The sequence below is a fragment of the Eleutherodactylus coqui genome, chromosome 10 (assembly GCF_035609145.1).
Source record: "Eleutherodactylus coqui strain aEleCoq1 chromosome 10, aEleCoq1.hap1, whole genome shotgun sequence".
In the NCBI taxonomy this organism is placed as follows: Eukaryota; Metazoa; Chordata; class Amphibia; order Anura; family Eleutherodactylidae; genus Eleutherodactylus; species Eleutherodactylus coqui.
In genome coordinates, this window is record NC_089846.1 from 143254743 (window position 1) to 143272692 (window position 17950).

The following is a 17950-nucleotide window of genomic DNA, read 5'->3' on the forward strand; positions in this document are numbered from 1 at the left end:
GCAGGGTACTAGAGCCTCCATGCCCCCCTATATCACATCTTGTATCCAAGCTAGAGGCGGTACAGCAGGGTACTAAAGCCTCCATGCCCCCCGTATCACATGTTGTATCCAAGCTAGAGGCGGTACAGCAGGGTACTAGAGCCTCCATGCCCCCCGTATCACATGTTGTATCCAAGCTAGAGGCGGTACAGCAGGGTACTAGAGCCTCCCTTCAAGTGTTCAGTTTTCTGCAATAAATTATCCTTTTCCTCTGATATTACAATCTCACATAGAAAATTTCCAACTCCTTCTAGGTGCTTAATTTTTTTTGATAATGAGTGTATTTCAAGGAATTAAAACAAACCAAACGATGCTTAATGGTGAATATCCCCTTTGAGGGCGAGCACCCACTGGCGTTTTTTTACCTGCGTTTTGTGTTTTGCGTTTTTCCTGCACAGGCATAGAGATAACATGTGTTCCTGTCCACTGGCGTTTTTTTTGCGTTGCGTTTGCGTTTTTAACATAGGAACTGTCAGTTGCATATGTGTCCTTATTTTTCTCCTAATGCACCCATGAAAGTCAATGGAAATTAATGGAAAAGCCGCGAAAAACGCCGCAAAAACGCCGAGAAAAACGCTGCGTTTTTTCCCCGCGGAAAACGCAAACGCCAGTGGGTGCTCGCCCTAAGGCTTAAAATAATCTGGGAAATTTACTAAACCCGACATTTGCAACAGTGGCTTAGTATGCTTTCCCCCAGCATGCGGTGCGCTTAATACATGAAGAGGCGCAGGCGTCTTCATGCATTACTCACATCCGGCAGCTCCATGCACCTTCTGAGGACCGTACGCCATGTCTGACCTGGTGTACATTTCTGGCATAATTCAAACATAAATATTTTGGTCCAGGGCAGCCACACCCTGCGCCAACAAGCTCTGCTCTCTTTTTGAAAAAGCGGCAGGGCCAGCGCACAAAGCTGAAAAGTTGCTACAGTTGTTGTATCGTAGCCAAAAAATGCACAAATGAGAAAAAGCCGAGATTGAGTCGCGGCTAAAATTAGTGTTTTCTCGCCCATTCACATAGTGTGACATATATACGGAATTCCTTCGGTCAGCATAAATCCTTGGAATTACTTTAAATGCCTACATAGAGCCAGCCGTGATGCTTTAGCAGTGCTGCCCACTGCTAAACTCCCTATAACTCCCTTTTTCTGCAGCTCCCATAGAATCCTATGGGAGCCGCCAGCATATCTCCGGTCGTGTATAACATCAGCCACCAATGGCCTATTGTTTTTACACAGCTAAAAAGTGGCCATCTGGATGAATTTACTGGAACCCAATGCTTCGGTCGGTCACATTTTTTTTGTCGCAGATAAATTAGCCACGTAAAAAGGCTTGTGTGAAAGCGGCCTTAAGGTGGCCATTCACACTAAATGTATATCGCATGAACCTGCTGATTTGGGGGGGACTGGACAATCATATCAATTGTATGCTGTAGAATGAAATCCAGGGCCACCATAGGCAAAGAGAGCCATTACACAGCTTTGGTGTGATACTTCACTTTAAGGCTCGTTCACATGAGCGTGATTTTTGCGCAGAAATGGTCCGTGAAAAGACCGTATCTAATAGAACTAATGGTTTCCTATAGAAACGTCCAGACGAAGGAATTTTAGACACGCAAAAAGCTTGCTCCTAACAAAGATACAACATGCGTGTGCAAAGCCCGCATCTAAGGTCCGTGCTGCGAGAAAAGATAGGACCTGGCCGATCTGTGGTGCAAGCTGCGCAGGAGCTCCCATAGACTCCTATGGGAGCTGGATAACACGCACCATGCAGCTCCCGACTGTGTGAACGGCCAATTTCACTTCTAATTAAGCTCAAGACATAATAGCTGGAAATCGCCCGTTCACGCTATATTAATGCAGTACAGCCAAGATCTCTTCGCGCTCCTATCCTCGTGTGAACGAGCCCCTACCTGTAGAGGCACTGCAGGAAAATGAAGCACTTGCTGCTTGGTTCATTCATTCACTGACTAAAGTCTGGGCTTGCCAGCAATGAGAGGCCATAATTAGTTTATCTTCAGGCGATGGTCCAAAGTCTAACGACATCTGAAGTAAACAACATTTTATATTCCTTATTTTACAAGAGTCAATAAGCCTTTTCTCACCTTCCAATTGCAGGAATGCAGACTCAGACAAGATTTTCTCCTTCTCGCCCTCAACAGCACACTGATACCAGCCGGAGTCCGACAACTGTAGTGAATGGATACTGGAAAGGGATGGAGAGAGGAAAAGAAATCAATAGGAAGCTGCTTCCAATAAGGGCTCCTTCACACGGGCGTACGTCTTCCCATTTCTGCATGTTGTGGGTGCATTTCAGTGATGCAAAAAACTCAGCATGCTCTACTTTTCTGCCCATTTGCACACCAAAGGTCCCTATAGAAGTCAATGGGGGATGTACAAATGCACGTGCAATAGGAAGGAGATGCGTAACACGCTCTGTAATGCCACCAAAAAAAGAACACATCTGGAACTAATTAGCCATTTCAAACGGTGTGTCCTGTTTGCTGCGCACAAGTGAACATGCCCTGCAGGCGAAAAATGTACAGTAAAATACGCCAATATGTGCGCAATAAAGCATTGTTCGTTCTGCAAAACCAAAGCGCTGAGGCATATGCTTGTGTGCAGGATACCTAACTCTGTTAGCTTTAGGGTGGAGGAGGGGGTACATAAGGGAAATATATTTGATTACCTACACAATATAAAATATAGGGCAAGTTACAATTCCGTGATGCATGCAGCATACAGTATGAAGGAAAACTGAAACACATGGCTATCCAGATAGTTACTTATTGACTTATGGATGGAACTTATAAGAAAGACCAAAAGAAAAGCTTAAGAGATATGTATGGGTCAATAAAGGAAAAGAAGGGAGAAGTAAAGGTGATCTCCATTCACAGCCTTAATGGCATCTCCATAATCGGAGCCAAAATTGTGGATAGGATAACTGGGGATGCTTTAGTAAAGAAACACTACTTGAAAACTGATGTTTTATCAGGTGCAGGTCCTGAGGGGAAGAGCATGGTGGTCTCTGAATTCCTGTGTCATGCTCCTGATGGCTCAAACAAATCCATATTGTATGGGAGTATATACTGTGTCTGTAGCTAGCACTGGGCACCAGATGGCATATGCTCCAGATCTCTTGGCACAAGCACAAACCACTTTTAGGGCCTGTTCAGACCTAATTTTTGCCTCCAAAGAGTTCCTTCAGGGTTCCTGCTAAAAATCCCGAAAACAACACCCATGGATGGGAGCCAACCTTGACCAATAATGTAAACTACTGAAACAGAGACAAATACATCTACGTTTCAAAAGTTTTAGTGGCCAAGATTGTTTCATCCAGGGGTGCAGTTTTCAGGATTTTAAACCCTGACAAACCCTTAATAGCATTTATTCACTCCCCCTTTGCCAGTGCTTCAGGTATCTCCGGAGACTACCAGCCCTCCTGTATTCTATACATTTAGTAGAGCTGTTTTGCAAGATGATGCTAGAATTATTGTATCTGGGTAAGAGAAAAGAGGCAAGATGATCCGCGCCAAATATATATAATCAAATGGACTTACCTGGTGCTCAGCGGGAGCCCTCAAGAAAAATTGGGCAACCCGCCTGCACCGGAGGTCCTAGTTAGCCTGTAGCTGGTGCTTGGAATCTTCTGAGGTCCGGTAAGCAGCAGACAAAAATGTTTATACCCCAAAAGGAAAAAATTCCCAAGTGGGGAGTATATGAAATTTAGGAAGGTAGATCCGCGCTATTGCCGGTGGTTTCAAAAAAGATTCTTCTCCAGAAGACTTAATATTCAAAAGTGCCCACAGCAGGTTTATTAAAAAGTATCAAGCATCAAAAAGGCGTACTAAGACGCCGAAACGCGTTGCACCTTGTTGTTGATGATAGTATCTTACTGCTTTGCTGTTGTCAGTTTGATACTTTTTATTAAACCTGCTGTGGGCACTTTTGAATATTAAGTCTTCTGGAGAAGAATCTTTTTTGAAACCACCGGCAATAGCGCGGATCTACCTTCCTAAATCTGGGTAAGAGGGGACAGCAGGCGGTAATGACGGGAAAACAAATAAGGGAAGTACATAATCCACTGTACTCAGTCATAGCTGTGTGTATATGATTAAGACGGGTGCATCAGAAAGTATAAACGAGAAATAGAGGGTCATCATGACTATCACAGATATTCAGGGACAGCAGTCCTTGTAGTCATAGATTTCCTTCCACTTTCTGATGTGACCTATGCTAAGATCTCTATCCTACAGCTGACTCATTCATGTTTACATAGATGAAATTCTCACCAGCCGGACATATTCTGAGCCGCATTCCTCAAGGCTTGACACGATTTCTCCATTACATAAAGTACATGATGGGATCTCACTTAGATATTTGTAGTGTTATATGGCCTTAATGCTGCTTGAGATAGCATTACATGAGATTTTAACCATTGCTTTCCTAAACATATAAACCAGTTGTATGAGCCAAGTAAAAAAATGAACTCTATCTATCTATCTATCTCATATCTATCTATCTATCTATCTATCTATCTCATATCTATCTACCTATCTACCTATCTATCTATCTCATATCTATCTATCTCCTATCTATCTATCTATCTATCTGTCTCATATCTATCTGTCTCATATCTATCTGTCTCATATCTATCTCATATCTATCTATCTATCTATCTATCTATCTATCTATCTATCTTCTATCTATTTATCTATCTATCTATCTCCTATCTATCTATCTATCTCATATCTATCTCCTATCTATCTTCTATCTATCTATCTATCTATCTATCTATCTATCTATCTCATATCTATCTCCTATCTATCTATCTATCTATCTATCTATCTATCTATCTATCTATCTATCTATCTATCTATCTCATATCTATCTCATATCTATCTCCTATCTATCTTCTATCTATCTATCTATCTATCTATCTATCTATCTATCTATCTATCTATCTATCTATCTATCTATCTCCTATCTATCTATCATAGCTATCTATCTCCTATCTATCTATCTATCTATCTATCTATCTTCTATCTATTTATCTGTCTATCTATCTATCTATCTCCTATCTATCTATCTATCTATCTCATATCTATCTCCTATCTATCTATCTATCTATCTATCTATCTTCTATCTATTTATCTGTCTATCTATCTCCTATCTATCTATCTATCTATCTATCTCCTATCTATCTATCTATCTATCTATCTATCTATCTCCTATCTATCTATCTATCTCATATCTATCTATCTATCTCCTATCTATCTATCTCCTATCTATCTATCTCATATTTCATATCTATCTATCTATCTATCTATCTCCTATCTATCTATCTCATATCTATCTATCTCATATTTCATATCTATCTATCTATCTATCTATCTCATATCTATCTATCTCATATCTATCTATCTCATATCTATCTATCTCATATCTATCTATCTATCTATCTATCTCATATTTCATATCTATCTATCTATCTATCTCATATCTATCTATCTATCTCATATCTATCTATCTCATATCTATCTATCTATCTATCTATCTCATATCTATCTATCTATCTCATATCTATCTATCTCCTATCTATCTATCTCTCTATCTATCTCCTATCTATCTATCTATCTCCTATCTATCTATCTATCTATCTATCTCCTATCTATCTATCTATCTATCTATCTATCTATCTATCTATCTATCTATCTATCTATCTATCTCCTATCTATCTATCTCTCTATCTATCTCCTATCTATCTATCTATCTCCTATCTATCTATCTATCTATCTATCTATCTATCTATCTATCTATCTATCTATCTATCTATCTATCTATCTATCTATCTATCTATCTATCTCATACTTAGATCTGCCTAGTGTCTGTCTGTCTATCCATCTATCCACAGATGCAGCACCTTAGAACTTGAATCCTATGACATACTTTGTCGTTAATGTATCCATAGTCATTAACTGTTCTTTTTGACAACCAAGTGGTTGACCAAATATGGCGGATCTCTGCACAAAGCGCAGGTCAGTATATTTTGTGCTGACGAATTTACAGCGTAGGACCCAATTTTACGAAGTGCTTGATGTAATGCTAGCCACCAGGGAAAGCATTGGATGAAAGATGAGGATCAATAGACAAGCATTCTACTAACCTAAGTTCACTGATAACCAACCAGGTATTCTCATCTTCTGGCATCTGGATCTGATTGATATCAGCATAGGCCAAAGGTTCATTATCTCTCAACCATTCCACGTCGGGAGTCTCTGCATCACCGATCCCTTTGACTGTGCAGCGAAGTACAATGTCCTTCCCGATAGAGGAGGTGATGTTGGATGGTTCCATTGTGAAATGGATGTCTAGAACAGACAAACATGAGGTTAGATATATACTTCAAATTATTAAACCAATATTTCTGAAACGTCTACTTGATGTGTTTTGATGTCTATTAGAGATGAGCGAACGCGTTCGTCCGAGCTTGATATTCGTGCGAATATTAGGGTGTTCGGGATGTTCGTTATTCGTAACGAACACCATGCGGTGTTCTGGTAAATTAAACTTTCTTCCCTGAGACGTTAGCGCTTTTTTTTGGCCAATATAAAGACAGGGAAGGCATTACAACTTCCCCCTGCAACGTTTAAGCCCTATACCACCCCCCTGCTGTGAGTGGCTGGGGAGATAAGGTGTCACCCGAGTATTGAAATCTGCCCCTCCCGCTGCTCGCTATGGATGCATTCTATATGCGCTCAATGGGGCCAGCGGCAGCAGCGCTGACCCCATTGAGAACATATAGAAGACAAATCCTTCTTCTCTGGCACAGCTGTAACAGCTGTAGCAGAGAAGAACGATGTTTGCCCATTGAATTCAATGGAGCGGCAATACAGCATGTTCCACTGAATGCAATGGGCTGCCGGCGATCGCAGGATGAATGGTCGGAAAGGGGTTAAATATATAACCCCTTTCCTGCAATTCATCCAGAAATGTGTTACACTAAAAATATATACCGGCGTATAAGGCGACCGGGCGTATAAGACGACCCCCCAACTGTCACCTTATACGCCGGTAATACAGTGGAGCAAAGAATAAAAATCATTACTTACGTTTTTAGATGATCTGCGGCGCTCCTGCAGGCTGTCACTCCCTCCTGGTCCACGGCAGACAAGCTTTCTCCACGAAAGACTTTAAATCCCTGCCTCCAGAAGCACACGTGCCTTCAGCCAATCACAGGCAATGACAATGATGTCATTGAATGGCTGTGATTGGCTGTGTTTCTGGAGGCGGGGATTTCAAGGCTTGAAATCCCCGCCTCCAGAAACACAGCCTATCACAGCCATTCAATGACATCATTGTCATTGGCTGTGATTGGCTGAAGGCACGTGTCTTCCTGGAGGCAGGGATTTAAAGCCTTTCATAGAGAAAGCTTGTCTGCCGTGGACCAGGAGGGAGTGACAGCCTGCAGGAGCACCGCAGATCATCTAAAAACGTAAGTAATGCTTTTTATTCTTTGCTCCACTGTATTCCCGGCGTATAAGGTGACAGTTGGGGGGTCGTCTTATACGCCCGGTCGCCTTATACGCCGGTATATATTTTTAGTGTAACACATTTCTGGATGAATTGCAGGGAAGGGGTTATATATTTAACCCCTTTCCGACCATTCATCCTGCGATCGCCGGCAGCCCATTGCATTCAGTGGAACATGCTGTATTGCCGCTCCATTGAATTCAATGGGCAAACATCGTTCTTCTCTGCTACAGCTGTTACAGCTGTGCCAGAGGAGGACGATCTTTATGCTGACAGTGGGGGGGGGGGGGGGGGGGCACTCTTGCCGCTATTGTGGCTTAATAGTGGGACCTGTGAACTTGAGATGCAGCCCACCATGTAGCCCCTCGCCTGCCCTATCCGTCACTGTGTCATTCCCATCACTTTCCTGAATTGCCCAGATTTTCACACATGAAAACCTTAGCGAGCATTGGCGAAATACAAAAATGTTCTGGTCGCCCATTGACTTCAATGGGGTTCGTTGTTCGAAACGAACCCTCGAGCATCACGGGAAGTTCGTTACGAATAACGAACACCCGAACATTTTGGTGTTCGCTCATCTCTAATGTCTATTGTAAATGTTCTGCATATTTAGGGAATCTCATCATAGCACCCAATCCTTTTGTTCACCCTAGAGATGCAGTAAGCCCCCACCAGAGCTTTTTGGTTGTGGCTTTCTCCATTGTCCCATGTGAAACACATGAACATTCGGCTGTGCCATAATCATGTGTATGAGGAAGTTGGAAGAAATAGCTGTTCGGCCAACAGCTATTGAAGGTATACGGAAATCTTAAAGGTGGAAAAGTGGCCATACAAACAGGGTCATTTTAATACCCCAGTGGGCCCAGTGCTCAGGTATTAAAACGAGCCCCCACCGCCCTCCAACCGTTGCCTTTTCCTCTCTGTCCCTAAATTTTTTTCGTAGTATAAAGTAATAAACAGTAATTCTCACCCTATCCTGCAGGCTGCACTACTGCGTGCCGCTGTCATGCTGTCTCTGCTCACTACCGGGTCCAGCACTCAAGTGGCCATACAAGTGCGTGATTGCTGCACCCGGTCACCCACCTCAAAAGGTGACTAGCCACAGCGGTCATGTTCTAATATGGGCACATGACCATTGAACCTGGAAGTTAGCAGAGACTCTGGGGACCAGAGAGGCAGGGCCAAGAAGAGGCGAGTATACACTGTATTATTATTTGTTATGCTCCTCAATACTCTACAACTGTATCTGCGTTCTGAGGATACGGATCTAGTTTGAAAGTTGTAGTGCGGTTAGGAAACCAATGCAGATGCACGGTCTGCCCTGTGGTTGAAGCAGCCCTGCATACACTGTACATAGGCCGAACCTGAGCATACATGTGTAGGGGTGAAATAACTGCAAGATCATTGTGAAATAATGAGTGTTTAGCCAACAGCTATCTAACATATATTGTTGAAAGGAATTAAACCCCTACAAAGGGATTTCCAGGACTATAACATTGATGGTTACGAGTAATTGGAAGCAAATGAACTCTAGCAGCTATTGCTTTGTGCAAGTACATGTTTAGTAAAGTTTGCAGGATGGTGCATAGAAGTTAAAGGTGGAAAGCATTTCAATATTGATTGACAAAGTGTTGCTAATGAATGCCCTTCTCTTGCTTACTAATCTATAGCCTGAGCCCGAAAACTTGGCTAAAACCACACACTAGAAGAAAAAAATTGTTTTGTAGACTTTATCTATAAAGATTTGATTGTCCTTGGGTAACAGCGTAATGAAAGGCTGAGCTTTTGACCGATAATTCTCTCTGGTGAAATCTTTCTTTTCCGCTGAATGATGAATGAACTTCCTCATGCAGTCGCTTTGTGCATCTTGCCAAAGACCTACTGATTCACTCATCAAGCACTGCACTGGCATTGTCTTTGACTTTTCATATAATTCTCTGTACTAGCGGCTAACTGCTGATCCTGACAAGAAGTGATATAACAGACACAGATGCTGTATTGTATTATACAATGTAACTTATTATTTATCATGTAGATGGATACACAATCGACTCTATATTGTAACATTTTTACAATAGTCATTACAGAAAGTCCCGCTTTCATATATGGGTATGAGTACAGCTATGACTAGCAAGAGGAGGGTGACTATTATCAATGCAATAGATAAAGTTCATTCTGAGGGCTCTCAGGGTATTTACAAGGTGGAACAGAGTGATCATTGTCGGGGTATTCATGTCTTATTGTTGCCATCATATAGATGATTGATGACCATAATGTAGAATTTTGTGTTATATAGATGTGGGAGAAATCAGAGCATTTAGTCTGCGCTGGAGAAAAAAGACAGCGGCTTGTAAGACTGATGGTGCCGGGGCTTTCATATGCATAGCTTATTGAGCTTAAGCAAACACTGAAGATAAGCCAGCTATTATACTGACCACACGCATACCACATACTGCATTACTATCAGCCATGTCAGTGATTCCAGCGGGAGAATTATACTAAGGGGACCTTTACACGGTACGACTGTTGGCCGCATACACGTCTGATGGCTGTACTATCAGCTCCCGGTAGACTGTTGTTCTGCTGAATGGAAGCTGGGGATTGTTCCAGCTGCCCGCCTCCATTCACAGTAAACAGGAGTCGCTCATAGATGAAAGACTGCCTGTTCACACTCAACGAGAAGCTGCTCAGCAATCATTTTGGGAGAATGACTAGCACCAACTGAACGACTTTTCACTTACTGCCCTGTTGGGGGTCGTGTGTAGACGGGATGGAAATTGCTCATTTGAGCAATTATTCGGGTGACTTTGGCCCGTATAAGGTTACCTTAAGGTCAGCCATTCACATTACATAGCTATCAGCTGAACACTCATTTAGCTGGCAGCTATCTTTCTGACCCTCCACACACAGATATTTGGCTGGGGTGTAAGAGGGTAGTGCTGCACAGCGCTGACCCATACACAGGAGTAGCTTCCAGCCACTTAGATCAGTGGCTATGGCATCCGCTAAGTTAAGCCCCACACACAGGTACAGGGAGTCCTGCTGTGGAAAGAAGTCCCCCTCTGCAGGCCAGAGTCACAGAGAGAAGGGGGAAGAGGATAGCGCTAATGAGTGCTGCAGTTGGACGTTGAAGAGCGCCAGTTCCATTCCCGGCATCTCCCTGCCAACTAGCATCTGGGAGCAGAGGAAACACTTGCAAGCACTGCTAGAAGGAGGCTCTGCCCTGTACAAGTTCTGCCTTCCTCCCAAAACACAGGAAAAAACCTTTTGGCATCACAGGCGCATACTAGATAAGAGCTGGAGATGCGTCAGAAGCAGCTTCAGCAGAATAAAAACCGGGTCAGAGCTAGCAGTAGTAAATGACCTTTTTCAAAGTGGCAGAGGCCTGTTTCAGGGAGTAGTGCAGTGGTAGTTTCTTCATGCTGAGGAGCGGCCAGGGAGCAGAGTGACCAGACCAGAAAGGGCCCTGATGATCTGGGGGCAGAAAATGGAGAAGCAGCCAGACTCGATGTGTGATGCATTCTGTTCCTACGTGGCATTTAAAGTTGGGGCCTACGGCCCTAGATGATGTATGTAGCAGTTAAGCTGAAGACAACAGAAGTTTTAAAATACACTGATCGTTATGTGTTAGTACATGTACCTTGCTGCCGTCACAGAAAGAAAGGCAATGAATATGTATATGTTGATTCAATCTTTTTTTTTTTTTAATGTCCACCATGTAATACCACATTTCTCTGGAAGAGGTCCCTGTGTGAGAAATCTGTAGCTCCATACAACTTCCCATGAACAGTAACTCATTTACAGAAGCTCATCTGGACAACACCTAGAAGGCAGATGTGAAATTTACCCAAGGTACACTTGCATTAAATTATAAAAATTACATATTTAAACAGGGACATCAAGAGCAACTCCTGCCTGAAGAACCTGGTATGTCCATCCATGGTTCAGACAACCCATTCATTATAATGAGCACTGTGCAATGTTTTACTTCTCCTGTGGTGGCGCTGCAGGTAAATGGAACTGTTGTCTTCCTTACAGATTACACAAGGGGTTCCAACCATCCTGGATTTGGCTAGTCAAACCTTGGATTTTGGAGGTCATGCCTCCTTTCTAGGAGGCCTACAGCATGGACCGCGCTCAGTCAAACCCAGCAATGGGCCTCTGCTCCAGTCTATCCAGCAGCATCGGTAATAAATCCGTCTTCCTCACTCATAGCACGTCCAGACGCCATGCTCTGCACACTATGAATTCTGCCCCCTCCCTCATAATTGTAGTGACCCCAAAAGGGTCATACATAACATTGACACTGTTTTGAGGTAGATCAGACACTTACGTGGGCCTTAAATGGTTAACCACAGGTTAACCTACCCAATAACAGGATTAGGTGTAATCTGCCCGGCAACCAGGCCATTTTCATTGGCTGCTGACAGTCCTAATTCTCATTGGCCAGTTTCCATCCAGAGAAAAATTTTAGGATTAGCTACCAGACAGTAGGGTGACAAATGAGAGAAAACCCATGATTGGAGGAGAATAAAGAAAGCGAAGGGAAAGTCCTGCACAGGAAGTCAGTCAAAGAGTCAGAGAAGTGCAGTTAGAGCAGTTAGCTAGTGGATAGAGACTTAGTGAGAGCAGCGGTGAGGAGAAGACGGCGAATGGAGACGGAGCGAGGAGGGGACAGCAGAGCGATCCTGGAGCAGGTGAGCAGCAGTGAGAAAGGAAGTGCAGGAGCCCTTCTTCCAGTCAGAGTCCCAAGGTAAAGCGCCTGAGGCCGGGTATAGTCACCTTGGGTGAGTGAGTCAGCAATGCAGAAGTCAGCGCCATAGTCAGTACTACCACGGAAAACCTCCACCTAATAAAGGTTACTCTAACTCTAAAATGGTTTTCAGATTCTAGATTATCAGTTATTGGCCAACAGCAAAGAGAGAGCTTGAAAATGCCAAATGGCAGTATATTAGAGACTATATTAGAGAGTACATTAGAGAGTTGGAGAACTCGGATTATGTTTTAATTACATAGAAACAGAAAACACCTATTCATCCATATGCTATCGGTTGGATCTCTGCATGCACGACGTCCGTTACGTATCGGCTTCGCTTACACAATCGCCTCGCTTTCTGATGAATAGTTTTCCATTTTGATCCTTGAACACTTTCCACGGCACAAGTGGAAAATTCCTCTGTTGAGTCAAAAACATTCCAAGAAAGTGACCTCCAGGCCTCCTTAATTAATGTCTAGATGAACTAGGGTCTCTGTTCTCCCCAGTTCACATGCTGCATCTGAAGCAAGCAACTGTCACTTTAAATGGTGACAACAACTAACGCCACTGCTGGAATATCTCGGATTGTGATCATGAGCAGTAATGTATTGGCACCCATTCAAAATGATTACCTGGCCTCGGCATTCACCTGACACCTATCTGTAGGTTATGAACGTCTCTGTAGGTGAGGGGTTCCCCCGGAGGAAAACACGATCACTTGTACAGTATTTCCTTTAGAAGTGAGTCCATTGTACTAAGTTATATAGCTCTGACACCTGCAATCAATGACAAGCGGTATTACTTATATGGCAAATGGGGGACTCATTGACACCCTGCACCACAACATCCCAATATATCCTAATATCCTTTGGATGAACCTGGCCAAGGGATTAATAGGAGATGGACTTCTCCTTAAAGTCAGTGTCCACCATAAGATCTAAATAGCTCCACATTTTGGGCTGATTCGCTTCATTATTTTTTTATAGTTTTAGTTTTTCCTGATACAGGGCATATATGTGTAAGGTCGCCTGCACATGGCAGAGCCTGATTCAGAATGCCGGAAGCCAACCCTGGCAGCAGCGGTGCCCGCTCATACCTGTAGTTTCTTTTCTTTTTTCCGCACTGTGGATGGTCAGCACGGCTTGCTGTCGGACATGCGCAATGCAGATTATTTTTTTTAACTCCTGCCTTTCCTGTGTCACTGCCTAGAGATGACGAAGAAACCACGACCTTTCCACAATGTCAATTGCAGAAGGGTTGCAGGTCAGATGGCTTCCATTACCTTCAATGGAAGCCGTCCACTCAGAATCCGCGCAAAAATGGAGCATGCTGCGATTTTTCCCACATGAGTGGAAACCGCAATTGGTTTTCTCTGATGTGCAGGAAGAATTGATTTCCCATAGCATGCCATAGCCGGTATTTGCTACGGATCCGTGGTGCTGAAGCCCACCATGGATATTACAGCAAAAATTCACCCGTTTGCAGGCGGCCTAAAACCAATGTTTCATATGCCTGGCTTAGAGAAGTGCTGCTGGAATAAGATATGCCCAATGCCTGAAGAAGCCAAGTCTCTTAATACATTTGCCTTATGTCAGGTTGTCCCTTTGCAATGAATCAGCCTTGTGTGGCGCAGAGTGTAAGCTCTTGCCTACGACCTGAAGGTTGCAAGTTCCCCGCATGCGTTAGGTAGCCGGCTCAAGGTTGACTCAGCCTTCCATCCTTCCGAGGTCGGTAAAATGAGAACCCAGCTTGGTGGGGGGTAATAAGTAATAATTACCTGAAAGCGCTGCGGAATAAGTTGGCGCTATACAAATACCAAGATTTATTTATCTGATTTGAACTATAATTTGAATGTTTGGTATAAATTATAGTAAACCTTTCCCTCTTGCCAAGCCTCATCCCTTTTTCTGCCACTTTCCAAAAATGTTTTAAAAAGTCAAAAATCACAAATTTCAATGCAAATATGGCACGTGCTAAATTTGTGACTTTTACGCTTCAGTAAAGTGCCCCACAGTTTTAAAGCGACCCTGTGGTCCATGGACAAAGTACTGTCCCAGAACTGGAGGAAGAGGGTATACTGTCTGCTGTTATGCCAGTTCGGGATCTCGTTTTCAGCCATCACAGATGGCCACAGTCATTTTCCAGCTAGTAGACACTGTGTGCTGCTCTCTGATTAGGCAGCATTGATCACAAGAATGTTGCTGACCAATCATAGTGCAGGTATAGGGCGTTGGTAGTCTAACACTAGCAATGCATTGTGGAAATTAGGTAGTTTGAACATTGTTTCAGCCATCTTGGCTGGAGGAAATTGGGACCCAGAACCATCAGATCAGAGAGGGGCATCAGCAGAGAAGACCGACAACAGACTAAAACCAAAGGGTAACTTTAACCCTTTCCAATCCACTGTCTGACGTCTAAAGACATTGTGATTGAAGGCTGTACAGCTCCAATGTTGGAAGGCATCCGGCAGGGTATTCTTACTGTATATACCTGGCCACTCTGTTGTCGGGGGCCTCTCCAGCATGTCCCATACTGCAGTACTGGCTCTAGCAACAGATGGCGCCATTGTATAATGGCAGAAAGAGAAAGCCCCCCCCAGGAAACCCTGAATCCAAAATTGGATTGCAAAGGGTTAAGTGATAAAATTCTGTTTGTCTGCAGTTATCAGTGAGGGGAGCTCTCTGCACACTCTTCATCCGCTGAACTTGGTAAACTCCTTAGTCCCGGAGCTCAAATGCCCCGTATGATTAGCATTGTGGGGGGATTAGCGTTTAGGGGCAGTAGCAGCGTGGGCCTCCGCGGCCAGAGACAGTGACACCGGGCAACAACGTTCTTTAGTCCAGGCTTTGCCTGGGTTTATTGCAGCAGAAACAAAACCAAAAACGGAAATACAGGCCTTAACTTCAGGCCAACATAAAATAATCACCTGCTCGTCTGAGCGCTTACTACACAGAGTCCGGCCCTGACTACTCACTGTCAGAATACTTCTTGCTTGCTGCACACAGCCAGTCCGGTCCTCAGACCTGTGGAGGTCTCACCACACCCTCCTGGGTGTTGAGGTTAGGGGCGTCACCCTGTCAACCTCTCCTTTGGCGCTCACAGCCCACACGCTGGGCTAGCCGGGCTCCTTGCTCCACAGAGCCCTCTCTCTGGCTCTCAGCCAGACGCTCTCTCTCTGGCTCTCAGCCAGACGCTCTCTCTCTCTCTAACCTGCAGGCCCAGGCTTTATAAGACCTGGTACCAGCCTCACCTGGTATGTGGGAGTGGCCATCCCACCCTTCGCTTTGACCACTCCAGGAAAAGCCGGCCCGGACTATGCGGCTTGGAGCCACTTACAACACTACAACGTGTCAGTAACATAGCGTTACTGACACAGAAATGCTGGCTTCCTCCACCGAGCCCAGGCCGCTCGGTGGCACGTATCCACCCTCCAGCACTTTATCAGTCACTGTCTCACATACCCTCCCCCTCTGTTCGAGCCCATGGGTTCGGACACTTAGCTGTCCTGAAATGCGTCCTTGACAGGGCCTGGGTGTTGGGTCTTGGTCCCACGCTTAAAGTCTTTTCTTCTTGGCCCTCCAGGGTCAAAGCTCCAGGCTCGGGGGTCTCTTTCTAGTGCAAGAACCTTGTCTCTGTGTTCTTCCAGTTCCTTTACCTCTGACTGACTTTTTCTTGGTAGTATTCAGTTCGCTGATGAGCTGGTCCTTGGAGCCCGCATCCCTGTGATAGGCTTCTACCACTTGGACAAACAGTTTCTTCACTTTTGGGGTTTGCTTTTGTACGTCACTATTCTTTTGCTGCAGTTCTTCCAGGACTTCTGCGGCCACTTGTGAGACCTTCTGAGCCTCAGTAGTCTCCTTTTGTAAACATAATTTGGCATTCTTTACTACTTGTAACTTTTTCAGATTCTTTAACAAAATCCCCTTTTTTCTTTTCTGTCTAAACTGGGTTTTAGACATGTCTGGTCTCAGAACCCTTCTTTCAGCCGCTTGGCTATCTGATTTACAGCATTTTATCTTCGTGCACAACTTCTCTGAGAACTGCTGAAGCTCTGCTCTGCCTGACACTACTTTCAGGGGGCGCTTCAGGGTTAGCGCTTCAGTCTCTTTCTTAATATTCTCCAACAAGGACTCCATTCCTTCTACCGATTGTTGGAACACCCCGTTTAGCTTTCCCCGTATCAGGGTTCTCTTTTCAGCATCTGTCTTGGTGCTTATCCAGTCTTGCATTTCAGTGTGCACCCGCTTGTTATGTTTTTCTTTTGCAACTTTAGGAAATACTGACTTCCCCTCAGTAAGCCACTGTTCACACCTCTTTTGCTTCTTCTCCCAGTTGGATGCCATCTGACATTGGTAACCAAGCTCCACACTAATGTCTTCTACCTCCTGCTGAAGACTCACTGTAAACTTCTGAAGTTCATCATAGATATCAGTTTGAAGACAAAACAGCGGATTTAGCGCTTCCACTTCTTCTAGGATTTCACTGTCTTGCTCTTCAACCGTGCCCCAGCATGCAGGGTTCTCATACTGTTTCTCTTCCCTCTCTGAGATCATTTTCAGGGTGGGCGTTAAAGTTAACACTTTGGCCTCTTTCATAGAGACCCTTTCTTCAGCACGCTCCCATTCAGTGACATATCTTGCAGACCTGATTTTCTCCTCTGTAAGCTGCTGTTCACATAGTTGCTGTGTCTTTCTTAGTTTGGATACAAGGTCCTTTTGGAGACCAAGCTTCACAGAAGCACCTTCTATCTCTTGCTGAAGATGTACTTTAACCTTCTCGAGCTTGTCACAAGCAGCTGTCTTCTCTACACATTGCTGCCTTGTAGTTTCTAATTCTCCTTGTATTTCTCTTTTCTGCTCTTCCACAGAAACCAGACACAAAGCACTCTTCTCCAGTCTAACTTCCAGATCCACCACCTCCGCCTGAAGTGTTGCAATCTGCTCTGATAGGTTTCTCTTAGCTTTTGCATCCTCCCCTACTTGCTTGAGGAGCATATTTTTCTCATCTTGCATAGTCTTCAGGTGTGCACTGAGACCAAGCTTCTGCTGCTTCTCTTCTTGCAGTAACTTCTGAGACTCTTCAGTCTGAGCTTCCAGCTTCTCCTGCAGCCTGCTCAGACAATGCTGTCTGCACACGGTCACCTTCAGCTATTTTTATTTGTAGCTCTTGAAGCTGCATCTCTACTGTGTCTTTCTTGCATTCATATGCATACTTGTCTTCCAACAACCCCTTCACCTTTTGGGTCAGCCCAAGACACTCATTTTCCAATGTTTCTTTCACTTTTTCAAGTTGCTTCAACAGCTTGGACAGTTTCCCCACAGCTACAGCATGACTCCGTTCCAGCTCCTGGATTTGGGTTCCATGTACTTCAGCTTCCTCATCCAAGCTCATCTGTAGCTGGGACACCAGTCTCTCAAGCAGCACTTCCTGGTTTTCCTTGTGACCCAGTAAGTCTTCCAAGAACTCTGCTTGCTTTTTGGTCTGACTGCACGCAGCTTTCTGTATTTCCAGCTCTTCCTTGAGCTGACTTACTTGGCGCTCCCAGTCACCATTTTTCTTTGCTAGCTGCATTTTCAACTCTGCAACCTGATTTTACAAACCTGTAGTTTGATTCCGTGCATCTG

The 17950-nt window shown here is 44.1% G+C and overlaps 1 protein-coding gene across 1 annotated transcript in view; it reads right to left on the reverse strand.

Annotated features, from left to right (window-relative positions):
* The window catches only part of AXL (AXL receptor tyrosine kinase), a 76366-nt gene that overhangs the window by 45311 nt on the left and 13105 nt on the right, over window positions 1-17950 (reverse strand). The window contains exons 2-3 of the mRNA XM_066582015.1: window positions 6204-6408; window positions 2143-2243 (exon numbers count right to left, since the gene is read on the reverse strand). Of these exons, the coding sequence (XP_066438112.1) occupies window positions 2143-2243; window positions 6204-6408 (306 nt within the window). The remainder of the gene's footprint in view (window positions 1-2142; window positions 2244-6203; window positions 6409-17950) is intronic.